The sequence below is a fragment of the Mustela erminea genome, chromosome 7 (genome assembly GCF_009829155.1).
Source record: "Mustela erminea isolate mMusErm1 chromosome 7, mMusErm1.Pri, whole genome shotgun sequence".
NCBI classification, from domain to species: Eukaryota; Metazoa; Chordata; class Mammalia; order Carnivora; family Mustelidae; genus Mustela; species Mustela erminea.
Window position 1 is genome coordinate 3,077,190 of NC_045620.1, and position 13,178 is coordinate 3,090,367.

Sequence of the window (13,178 nt, forward strand, 5' to 3'; positions counted from 1 at the left end):
ACACAGTCCCCCAAGTAACAGTGACCCGTGTTTGTTTTTCTCTCCTGTTAAAGCGTGCCGATCCAGGTTCCGGAGGCCTGCCGGGGAGAGGGTCCAGACTCCTCCGTATGCATGCTGCACGGTGCAAAGCGTCCTATGTCCCTGTGTCTCCCCAAAAGTCCACTTTTCTATCTGCACCCCAGAACTTGGTCACCTGGTCGTGCCTAGTTCAAGGAGGGGCTGGGGAAGGTTTTCATCTGGAGGAGTCCTGCTGTAGGTGAACCTCGCAGACTTGATTCCTTAGGAGGAAGGAAAGAAGGGACAGGGCCCGGGGGAGTAGTCTCAGCTACCGCCTACCCTCTGGTCGCCCACATACCCGTGCACAGTTGCCACACTTTGCTTCTTGGCCTTCAGATCGGTGGTTCCAAGGACTGCATTGGGGTTGGACAATCGCAGATTCTCCCAGACCGGGCTGTGCTTTCTGTGGCAGAGCATTTATTCGAAAACGTATAGACTCTTCTGATGTATTTGTTTCCATTCAGCTCTATCAAGGCAGTTTCTAACCCTGAAGCGTCTGGCCTTTGCTTGCTGGCCTGGGCTGGCTCCTCCTGTCCCCAAGCACGGAGTCCTGACCGCCCTGAGCCTCCAAAGCAATGGGCTTTGGCTGCAAGCTTTGCAAATTGGTAGGACTGGCCCTGGTATTATTTTCCACGAAGTGTGCTGCTTGGCAGAAAACCATCCCTGTTACTGATGTCATCTGAGAGACACAGCAGTGGCTTTTTCAACCCTGCAAGGCTCCAAATTACCAAGCTCTCGGGCAACTTCGATTGCAGACTGCAGGCAGAGCGCGTCGCCATTAGCACGGCTGCGTCCCGCTCCTTCCACTCCTCCAGCCGCCAGGAGCCGCGGCCCACGTCTCTCTTGTAAAGCTTTGCTAGCAGCAGTGAGAAGCGGCTACCAACATTTCTACATGATGGGTTTCTCCTTCATTTCCTACCTCAATCCTCGTTCAGAACATGGGCTGCTTTTCAAAAACCAGTAGGGACCAGCTGCTCTGAAATGCTCCATTTCTCCGCAGTCACCATCGCCAGGCCTGCAGCCCACAATACCGAGTCCCTGCCACCTGACCGCGGCCAGTGAGCCGGTGCCAAACGCCTCAGCTCTGCTGCTCGCCGCTCACTGCTCTGAGTCCTTCGTTTTGTTCGCAGTTAAGACCAGATTCGCCCATGAGTGACAGATAGGGAAAACCCAAAGGAGCAGTGGCTGAAACAAGACATTTAATCCTCCCTCCTTTTCAGCCCAGAGGAAGATAGTCCATGGAGAGGTCCAGTGGGGCTCCGTGGCAGCAGGGACCCACACGTGTCCTATCCTGTTGTTGCACCGCATACCAGCTCTAATGGCAGTGTCCCACATGGCTGTCTCCCCACCAGCCGTCCTATCCTCCCCCCAGCCAGTAGAAGAAGAAGGCGGGGAAGAGACAGGCACGTCTCCGCTCATCAAGGACACTTCCTGGAAGTTGCCTTCCATTGGCCCGAACTTAGCCACATGGCCAGATCTGGCTCCGCGGAAGATGGAGAAATCAGTCCCAGTCCGGATGGCAGAAAAGTCAAGATTCTTTTATTGAGGAAGGAGAGGGGACAGATATCTCAGTGCCAGTGTCTCTCCGGTTCCCCTAGCTCCGGGGTTCTCTATCCTCCTTACTATGGCAGAGTTATTCGGCCTATGACATGCACGTTTCCGGGGAGACAACGACCAGACAAGGTGTGCGGTCTCCCACCCAAGCCTTCCTTGAGGATGGGGCTGTTGCTACATCTCTCTCGCGGGGACAAGAAGGGAGGGTTCTTAGGCTAGTGTTCCACTTGAGGAGGTTTTACAGACCGAGAGAGCTTCCATGTTCAGTAAATCATAAAAGTAAGCAAAACAAACACCTCCGATGAAAAGCACCATAAAACCAATGAGATTGTTAATGCAAATGGGAAACCAAAATTGATGAAATGCAAAATAAATATTTAACTTCCCAGACGGCAGCTATCTTTGGGCTGCTAAGTAATTCGGAGGCTAATGTTCTTAATAAAATCACATTTTCCCTGAAAATATTTACTATTTCTGTTTTATTGCCTACTTCATTGCCATTAATGAGACTTGATTTAGTTCACAAATGTATGTAAATCCACTGGAGGCAACATTTTCACCAAAACCTCCTGAGGCTGATGTTTCTAATGGAAACTTTTTAAAGCATGTACATAGACTTGAGAACGAACTTGTGGGGAAGAACATCCATGAACTTTCCCTCTAGATGTCAGTTGGGGAAAGTGACGATATATAATACAGACCGACATCCTAAAGGGAAAGTCTATGCACCAGGTGTGTTCATACACATGCTAATGGGGCCTTTTTCTCCACTGGACACTATAACCCCAAAGCTTGAGACCTATGAAAATGATCAAGATCTGAAATCTATATATCCATATATTTATATCTATAGACATATAGATAGTCTTCAAAATTCACTAAGGGAGCAACAAAATTAAAATTAATAAATGTCTAATTAAGTACCTACAAAATATAATACTTTGTTCTCCTTGTTAATTGCTAAATTCGGTGTTCATGAATTTTTCATCAGTATTTTATTACTTTTGAAAATAATTAGTTGCAGAGCATCTCATGATGCAAGAATTCACAAATATTCACAATGGCCAAGTTTCATAACCAGAAGTAAATGAAACAAGCTGTCCATCGCTGAAAGCAAGCTGGCTTAAAAACCTTTCAAAATTTGTATGGCAAGGCGTCTGTTTTTAACCCTGGTTATAGATACGTTTCTTTAACATTTGATGCAATATGGAGTTAAAAAAAAAACCCTTAAATAAGGGATTGGCATACTTTTTTCTGTTAAAGGCTTGAAAGTAATTATGTTTGGCTTTGTGGGGTGGGCCCTATGGCTCTGCTGTGACAGCACAAAACCAGTCACTGATGGCATGTAGACAATGTAAGAACATAGCTATGTGCCAATAAAACTTTATTTACAAAAACAGACAGTGGGCCACGATGAGGTCCGTGATCAAAGGAGCGAGACTGATACAAAGCAAAGGTCAAGCAAAGCTTTATTTCGTGCCAGCACCGAGAATCAAACCGACCAGCCGGGTCTGTCTCTTACAGAGAGAGTGACGACCCCCAGCCTCACAGACTAGCTTTTATAGCGCAAAGGCCATGTGGTTGAGCCTGGCCAATGAGATTGTAACACACAGAGAAAGTTGCATAGTCATGTTAGGTCACACACAGGTGGCCAATTGAGTTACAATTTACCCTATAGTAGCTGTTTGAACTAGCCTATCACTCTGGTCAGAATTGGTGCCCTAGTGTGGCACCCAAAAGGCAAGGTTTACATTGTTTGGTGGTTAGGGAGATAGTATGTGTGCTTTACTGATTGGATGTCTCCACCTGGACTGACTCATCTTTGCATTCTGGGCTCTGGTATCTCCACCTGACCTGACCCGCCCTTGTATTTGGGCTCTGTTATCAGGGACTGGTCGACCATATTTTACTGGTTTCCCAGGCTTTTAAGTAAGGTCCCCTGTGGGGGGGGTGGGGGGGTACAGGGTCAGTTTAAGTTTTACTGCATAAACAACAAAATGGCTGTTTAACCGAGATGGAGTCACTCTGGCTAAGTAGGCCCCTACAGGCCATACCTACTGGCTGCACTGCTGTGTTTTCTGACCATTGCTTCAGACCCAGAAGGTCTAATGACCACTTACTGATCCCTGTGAACAATTCAGTCTCAAAAAGTATAGTTCTCTAAAAATTGACTTTTATCCCAAATTACCCAGAAAATGCCCCAGACTTTCTTCTGGATCACTCCAGCATTTGCACAGCTGTTCTCTACCTCAGTGTCAGGTTGATGTCCCAGTGCTTCAGAGATGGCTTTTCTTCCTTTTCAGTTCCCCAGAGCACTCAGTGATGAGTGAAGTAATGATGTGCAAACACGTGAGTATCTGCACAGCTTCTTCAGAAAGAAGGGCAAGTTGTCACCCTGAGTCAGCTAAAACGACGTGATGTAATACTTCACTGATCAGACAGCAAAGGTGTTTTCCTCCTGATCGATCCTGGGGTGTGAGAAGGCTCTCACCAAAGATGATGCCCATCCATTATATACATTTTTAGAATCTGGCCGGAGATGTTTAGATATCCAACGTATTTATTCAAGTGTCCTGACAGCACTTACAATTTTGCTTAGCCACTTACTAAGTAAAATGACTCGGACAAGAAAACTCTGTTTTTATTCCTATCCATCGCTGTCATTATCTCATTGTGTCACTGTTCCTCTCCTTGTGGCGCCCCTCGTGATCCTTTCTTTCAGATCAGTTAAGATTAGATTTGCCCATGGGTGGCAGACAATCCAAAAGAGCAGTGGCTTAAACAAGATGTATTTAAACCTCTCTGATTTTGAGTCCAAAATAAGGTGGTTGGGGGATCGGACCCACAGAGACTCGTGGAAGCAGGAACCTGCAGCTCTCTTGTCCTGTGTCCCGCATCTTTTACGCAGACAGGAAAACTATTTATAGAGTATATGTCCCACTATTTAAATTTTTTTTAATTATTTTTCTTTAAGATTTTTTATTTATTTATTTGACAGAGAGACACAGAGAGAGAGGGAACATAAGCAGGGGGAGTGGGAGAGGGAGAAGCAGGCTTCCGCTGAGCAGGGAGCCCGATGTGGGCCTCCATCCCAGGACCCTTGGATCATGACCTGAGCCGAAGGCAGATGCATAACAACTGAGCCACCCAGGCGCCCTAAAAAAAAATTTTAAAAGAAGCTCCTCTCCCCACCACACACACACTTAAACTAGCAGTAAGTGGGTAAGTAAAAACCTGGTTAAAGTTTGGGTTTTGTTTAAAGATAAAATCCAATTGGAATTTATTCTTTCAATGGTTACTAAATTCTTTCATGTTCATAATAAATACAAGTTACATTGTGTCCATTTGTGTGTTACAGCGTGTACTACTTTTAAAGTGTTACACATTGGGTGTAACATTGAGCCTGGGTGGCTCAGTGGGTTGGGCTTCTGCCTTCAGCTGGGGCCATGATCTTGGGGTCCTGGAATCGAGACCCGCATCGGGCTCTCTGCTCAGCAGGGAGCCTGCTTCCCCCTCTCTCTCTGCCTGCTGCTCTGCCTGCTTGTGATCTCTCTCTCTGTGTCAGATAAATAAAATAAAATAAAATAAAATAAAGTTACACATTATAATTTGTCTTATAACATTTATTTACTCAAAAGTGAAAAGGAATTAATATTTATTTCTTGACAACTACTAAAAAATTGATCACAAATATTACAAAAGACATTTCCCTATGCATCTATTTTCTTACTTAAACTGAAGCAGAATCATAATTACAGAAATGTACATAATTACTAAAAGTAATCCATTTTCATTTTCCCCAGTATTACCTGTTGTTACCAAATTGCTGTGTAATCTATAAGTTATCATTTTATTTCCCCTCAGAGCAGGGCTGCTAATAGAAACAAAGTATTAAATTAAAGTATTAAATGAAGATTTCTCTACAAATTCACATAAAAAAAAAAGCATGACCTATTGCTTTGCTTTGATTCAAGATGTCTGCTCTGAAACTATCAGAGCATTTAATCCAGGCCCTTGTGTTAGGGCGAGGAGGGATTTAAGAAGGAGAAAGAGGAGGGTGGGGGAGAAGAAGGTCCTTGAACAGTGATTACCTTCCACAAATTAGTCCACTTCCCCAAAATACGCTTTTTTAGGAAGGACCGCCTGACTCAGAATGCGTTTCCTTACGTGCAGCGGCCTGTGAAGCCCAGGGGTCCCCGTCGGGCTCTGAGACGGCCAGAGAGCTGAGGCTTTCTGCTCCTTCACACTCTCCCTGCTCTGCGTAGATGTGCGGCGCGTCCCCAGTGTCACCTGCCAGTGCGTCCAGGCCACGGAGCTTCTGAAGAAAAGCCAGGGAAAGAGGAGGAAGTGCTGGGTCCTTCCACACCAGACCCGTCCTCTCCAGGCCCCACTGGCGAGCCCCCCAATGCGGTGTAAGGCGGCCATTTTCCGTCCCCCGCTGTCACAGTCCCTGCTGTCACAGACGTTTCTACCGGCTCAGAAACGAAGGGTGCCCGGCTGAGGGGAGGGGAGACAGCCCCGACCTCAACCTCACAGCTGCTTTCTGGGAGGGACGACGGCCACCTCGCCCTGCTCCCGCCCTCTCCCGCCTGTGGTGCTCACGGGTGACCCCTCCCTCACCCTGCCCTGGCGTGTCCCCTCCTGGCACGTGCACCCGCTGTCCCTTCCCCTTGAATGACCGCCGCCACCTGCCAGCCTCCTCTGAGCAAACTCCCGCTCATCCTTCAGGACCCAGGTCATTTCTCCGTGAGGACTTTTCTGGCTTTTTCTGGTCTGAGGGACGCAGGAAGCGTTGGTGGGACGGACCTGCAGGTTAAAGGGCCGTCACCTGCTCACTATTCGACACCCCAGGGGGGTGCGGTGGGAACGGGCCAGCGGCCCAGGCGGGGCGGGCATGGCCAGAGCGTTCCCGGCTGTCGCCCACCGGCCGTCCCTAGGGGCTGAGCTCACCGAGGGCCCGAGGACAAGCAGAACCGGAGGGCCCAGAGCACCAGGAGGAGGGAGATGGCGGAAAGTCGGCCAAAGGCCAAAGTGGAGGAGCCCTGGGGAGCACCCGTGTCCCCGAGCTCCCAGCCCGTTGTCCCCAGCTTCCTCGGACCCCAGGAGGCCCTCCGAAGCTCGGCGTTGAGCCCTGCGTGTCCACGGGTAGGCCCCGCGGGCGTCTGCTCGCTCAGGAGCTGCGCTTACCGCGTGTCGGGGATGCAGGGGTGCGGGCAGGGACGCAGGGGTGCGGGCGGGAGGAGAGGTCGCACGCGGGCTCTGGCCGCGGCCCTAAGGGACCCACAGGTGCCTCCGCCCCAGCCGAGTCCGTGATCCACGAGGGACCCGGGGCGCGCGGAGCTGGGGGGAAGTGCCGAGCTGCGGCTGTGGGCTCGGCTGCAGACCCCCGAGGCCGACGACAGAGTCAGCGACTCCAGAGGCGGGAGGCCCGGGACCCAGCACAGGCCCCGCCCCGACGCTGGAAGTCTCGGGGGACAAAGAGCCGGGCCTTTCCTCTGCGCTTTTCTCCTCGGGAAGGCGGGTGGAGGGGGACAGAGCTTCCCCGCTGGGTGTGGACCTTCGTGCGCGTCCACACAGTCCGCGCGGCGCAGCCCCGTGTGAGCGCGGGTCGGCGCTATCTGTGCGGCTGCTCCATGCGTCGGTGCCCTGGCGGGCAGCGCGCTGTTCAGGGCTCCTTCACCGATGGGGGGTCGAGGGGGTCTACGTGTCCTTCCGAGATGGGGGTGGTCGTTCGAGGAGCCGGGGTCTGCCATGAGCCCGCCAAGCCCGGCCTTGGGTCTGCGTCCTTGTCGCTGACCACCTGGAGCAACGTCCCTGAGCCCACGTTTCCTGCTCTGGCGGCCGGTCTTCTGCCACCACGTGTCGCACAGTCGGGTGACACGACCTTGCCCTCACAGCGCTGCGTCAGCTTAGGGAGAAACGGGCAGACACTGCTCTGCGGCCACAGGCTGCAGGGTTGGGGGGGCGCTTCCCATAAGGGGCTGGACAGTGTGGCTTTGCCTCTAGACTTGGAGAGTGTCTGTGGTCTTGTCTGCAGGGCTGGGGAGCGACCGGACTCCCTGCGGCCTCGGGCCCTCATGGAGACCTGCAGCCCCCACTCTGGGGCCTGACACGGGGGAGGCCCCAGGCTGTGACTGCAGAGGGCCAGGCTCCCGTTCCTGGGGCCACGGTGCCACGTGGGGCATCATTCTAACAGCCAAGGGGAGGGGCCAGCAGAAGGACCACCTGACCCAGACCTCACAGAACAGGGTCAGCGAGCCTCAAGTCAGAGGCAGGAGCCGAACCCACAGCTGACGCATGGGCAAAGGGATGCCCTTCCCCCCTGACTCAGGGTTTCTGCCATCTTCCCGGCCCTCGAGTCCAGGCATCGTCTGGGCACCACAGTGTCCTAGAAAACCTGCGAAGCAAATAAGCCAAGTGCCAGCAGCACTGAGGAGCCCCCTTCCGGCTCCCCAGGTCGGTACCCTTGCTGCCTCCGGCAGGGCCGTCCAGGGGAGGAGTCAGGCGAAGGACAGTGTGCACACCTCTCCTGTGTGTGTGCTGGGAGAGGGGGGGGCCCTGCAGGTGTCATCGCCGGACCTTTCATTGCCGTGGCTTTTGGGGGTGAAGGGAGGCAGAGTGGAACCAGCCAGCAGGCTTTTAATATAGTGGAAAATGGCTTACATCTTTTTAATTGAGTCCCCCCCAACTTGTTAATAGAAGCAAAAACTTCATAATTTGCTTTTATGAAATGAATTCAAGGAATTTTCCATCTCCTGTTTGCTAAATCAAAGGAAATCTTGGTATTATAAGTGGAGCTACCTAAAAACTTCACATTTAAAACTGTTCCTTGGCAGAAATCCAAATTTTCTTGATATTTTGACAACCGATTTGCAACAATGTGTGGCAGTGGATTAGGTGCTAAGATAAAATGATTTTGCGAATTGCATCCACCACATCGACTTCTGTTTTATTTCCAGGGGAACCCCTGATTCTACTGAGGGCTTTGGTGGTGGGTGTATATTATGTCTCTATGCTCAAAACAGACACTAATAAGAAGCAGCTCTTATTGTTGTACTTAGAATGGCGCTCTTCCCAGGATCTCACGTGACAGAAGAATCTGGCTACTAAAAAAGGTTGAGGAGCAAAATGGACCAGAGGGTCTCTGGGGCCCCTTTAGCTCCAAACTCCTGTAAGCTTGCGAAGAACACTGAGGACTGTGCAGGCCTTCGCCAAGTTCTTAGTGACTCAGCAGCAAAAGGAATTTGCGAGGGATGAAAAACCCTCTGCTTCCAAGTCTAGACGTGTGGTTTCTAATGACTTATCATTCATTTTTCCACACTCACGCCTCCTTTTACTTTATTTTTATGTTGGGCATATTTTTTCAAATTTCTAATTTTCAGGGCTTCCCACAGTTGTTAGCAGGGTAAGGCAACCCTTTCCATAGTAACACCTTCATCTGTACTTACAAGAGTAGAATACTTGTTTCTCACTCCTCTTGGCTCAAAAAGCATGTCACAACCTGTTAATTTAAAGAGGATGAAAAATACATAAGTAAGTAAAATAAAGTAATAAGGATAGAAATGCTACTGGTTTTATATAAATCACCCAAGGATGCAGACATATGACTAGAAATTCTTGCCATCATGGTACTTTTAATTTCTGCACTAAAGGAATCACGATTCTAGTGAGCATAGCCATCCATAGAAAAAATCCATGGGAAAGCTTTTCGGTTGCTTGATGGGGATGGAGTTTGAAAATAGGAGATTTTCAAGTCCCATCTTTGGTCCCAAAAGCCCAGTAAGGCTCACTTGGTGCCATGGGCACAGCCTCAACATTTGTGAATGAGGTACATTCGTGATCCCTAGGACCCAAAACCAGCGACATAATTTGCAGGACCCAGAGCAAAATTTAAACATGTGGGACCACTTGCCCAAATATTAAGACTTTCAAGATGGTGACCACAGAGCTTTAAACCAGCACAGGGCCCCATGTGACTGCTCAGGTCTATCTGTGCCCACAATGGTGGCCCTACCAGGGCCAAAGGGACACATTTATGAATGCACAAACCCTTTCAAAGGTGGGTTCATGACATCATCTTTGTGCAGAAAAGAACACCACATTTTTATCTTAGCTCAAACACAACCCGAGGAAAGGTAATTAAATTATAGAGATCTTGAATTCTTTTTTAGAGGTTTCATCACAAACATTGTAGCTTTTTTTGAACCTTGAATATCTCTTTTAGTAGTTGTCCCAAAAAAGTACATTTTTTGCTAAAGTAGTACCTACTTATACTGGGGCAGTACAAATAAGGTCTCTATTTGAAACCTCTCTTAATTGTGTTACACCAAAGTGGGTTTTCTGGTTTTGATCAAGTGTTATGGTTACGTTATCCTCGGGGGGAGCTGTGTGAAGGGTACACAAGGAGTCTGACCTATTTTTACAACTTCTTACAAGCCAAATTATTTCAGAAAAAAATCATTTTACTTTTTAAAGATTTTGTTTTATTTTACTTTTTAAAGTAAGATCCACAGCCAACGTAGGAACTGAACGTGGTCCTGAGATCAAGAGTCACACGCGTTACCAACAGAATCAGCCAGGCATCCCCCAGAAAAATCATTTTTAAAAGTATAGCGACAGTTCTAGAATTTTTGCAAAGAGTGTATGAAGACATGATGCAGGAGGGTGTCAGGGCTCAGGGTTGCCCACCGCACCAAGTGGACCTTACTGGGCTTTTGCGACCAAAGATGGGACTGAAATGCGGGGCCAAAGCAATGTGCTTAGAACCTTCCAGATGACCCAGACACCCTCAGATGGACATGAAAAAAAGTATTCATTCGTGGGCGTTCTAAAAAGCATCATATGTGATCGGGACTGTCAAATAACGTTTTAACAACCAACAATAACTTTAGCTAGTTAGATAAATGAGGTTTTCATTGACTCCTATTTGTTCTACTGGTATCACAGAATCTTCTAGAAAGGCCACTCCTCAAGGGAACCAACTGTCAACCATTAGGGGGCTTATGGCAAGAGAAAGTGAACTTCTGTAATGCCCTGGGGTCCCTGAGACCAAGTACTCCCGGTCCAGTGCTCTCGCTGCCGGTGGTAGCATGTCCTGTAGATCCTGGGGGAGATGCTGACTTACTCAGAAGAAAATGCGTGTGTGTCCTTCCGCCCCTTCCCCTTGCCCTACGCTCCTCTGCCCATCGACGCTGGCGCTAAAGACCGGAGGGAGAATGCGAGTGGAAGAGGGGAGGCGGGGAGATGCACCCGGAGCCTCTGGAAACAAAGCGCGTGGCCAGCGGTGACTGTAGGAGGGGGCTCCAGCGATCCCCCTGCCATACTCTTGAAGTCTGAGCACGGGGTAGCGCGGGCGTGAGACCAGGCCAGTGAGCAGACGAGTGAAGGATGGGGCTATCGGCCATTTCTGCTTCGGGCGTCCTAGTTTATGAGGCCTTTCCATAACGAAGCAGAATTTCAAAGAGAATAAAGCAGGCAACAGATCTTAACCACGGTTGAAGAGACTCCATGCTTCGAGCAGGTTTTAAAACAGGTTACCCAGTAAGTCAGGCCGCCCTCACTTAGGTGGGGTGCGCCATGGGGGCATGGCTAACCAGGAGCCACCGGAGCAATTTCTGCGAGCGGGGCGCAGCGCAGGGAACAGACGCCCGGAGAGACGGGAACCGACGCCGTGGCTTCATCCCCCGCAGATGGAGATGGAGAAAGCGGACTACCCTCCCCCAGGGGCTCTGGTGAAGTGTCCGCGGGATGGTCCTTGCGGGGTGCACACCCCCAGGGCACACTCAGTAAAGCAGAGCTGTTCGCATGCTTCTCGGGAGCGATTGTTCGGGCCTCTGGAGGCTGACAGACCAGCCAGGGAGGAAGTACCCCCAGCCCAGCGCACACCGTGTCCGCACGGGAGAGAAAGGGCAGCCCTCCCCCAGCACGGATTGGTGGGCGGAATGCCTGCGGGACCTGCCCCTGCTCACCCCCGGCCAGGCACCTGCTCTGTAATTTATGGCAGCGCTGGATTAAGTCGCTGTTTTCCGCAGTGGGGTCATCTAGCCCGTAGAGAAGGGAAGGTTTAACCAGTTTGGGAACACAGGCTTAAACGGCACTAAATTGCATGGTGAGAAAATGACTCCCCTTCCGACTCCTTACCCACATGCTGATGGCACGGGGCTGGGGCGTCTGAACCAGCATGGCTTTCCTATCTCTGCCTTCCTCCGGGACCTGTGCCTGTGGCAGGTGGCTTCCTCTAGCCAGAGCTCCTGGGCTTTATTTCTCTTGTGTCTGTTTTTCTCTTCCCTCTTCTGCTCTTCATACCAGTGAAACTTTTTTTTTAAGGTTTTATTTATTTATTTGACAGACAGAGATCACAGGTAGGCAGAGCAGCAGGCAGACAGAGAGAGGGGGAAGCAGGTAGGCTCCCTGCCGAGCAGAGAGTGCGGGGCTCGATCCCAGGACCCCAAGACCACAACCGGAGCTAAAGGCAGAGGCTTTAACCCACTGAGCCGCCCAGGCGCCCCAAAACTGTTTTTTGTTTGTTTGTTTGTTTGCTGTTGAAATACAGAATGCCCTATTTAAAGAAATGTACTTTATTTGGACCGAGGTTGATTTAGAGAAAGAGATACGGTCAAAAGTACACTAGCCCTGGGGACATAGAACACGGTAGAAAGTCACGACAGTGACCGGCCAGGCTGAAACTGGGGCCCGGGGGCATCCGATGCTGTTGTCCTTTTGGGCTACACAGAGTCATGGGGCTCACAGCTCAGCAGGTGAGGCTGGGCACAGGCAGGCGCGGAGCGGGCTTGCCCAGGAACCTCGAGTGCGTTGGGGGGTGCTGTTCTCTGCCGTGAGAACCCCCCCCACAAAGCCACCTTTCTGTCTAAACCCAAGCAGCAAACAGGCCGTGCTCACCTTAGTGCCCAGCTCTGCCCCAGCCTCAGCGGCATCGAGCACCAGGACTGGCGCCTGGTCCCTGACATCTGGCCTTCCCTGTGGGACACACATGGAAAGAATATTGACCAAGTTGAAATCACAGACAGCAGGAGTAAAAGCAGAGACCAAGAAATGACATCACAGGTCTCCACACCATCACAGAAAACATCCAGAGCCAGGAAAATGCACCTATTCTGCCCAGAATCTGGGCTCCTTTGGCACCGCTGGTCAGGAGGTGGAGTTTCTCGTTCTGTGTCTCATGGACGTGATGGGGACAAGACCCCGGTCTTGAGAGGGTCTCAGAATCTACAGCTCAACAGCTCCCGAGGCTGGGGCGACGCTTTTGTGGGCCCCTGGGGTCGGGCGGTGCTGTGTACTGTCTTGTTCATTCCTCAGTGAGCACACATCCCTAAGGGCCCAGGCATTGCTGGGGCTGGGTTCCTCTTGGAGGGGGCTTCTGTGCCATCTCGTGGACACGACAGAGTGGTAGGATCAGCAGCAGCATCTTGGAGGAGGTGAGTCCTGCCACAAGCGCAGAAGGCCCCTGGGTGTGCGTGTGTGTGCGCGTGGAGTGTTCACGTGAGACGGATGCCTGCGGAGGCGTGTACACTTCGAAATGGCCTGACTTACCTATGGCTCCAAAGACA

The 13,178-nt window shown here is 50.7% G+C and overlaps 1 protein-coding gene across 1 annotated transcript in view; it reads right to left on the reverse strand.

Moving 5' to 3' along the window:
* Positions 1–321: 321 nt before the first annotated feature.
* Positions 322–13,178, reverse strand: part of CDH26 (cadherin 26) — a 41,863-nt gene continuing 29,006 nt past the window's right edge. The window contains 4 exon segments of the mRNA XM_032352949.1: positions 322–410; positions 5,779–5,929; positions 7,292–7,519; positions 12,511–12,588. Of these exon segments, the coding sequence (XP_032208840.1) occupies positions 322–410; positions 5,779–5,929; positions 7,292–7,519; positions 12,511–12,588 (546 nt within the window).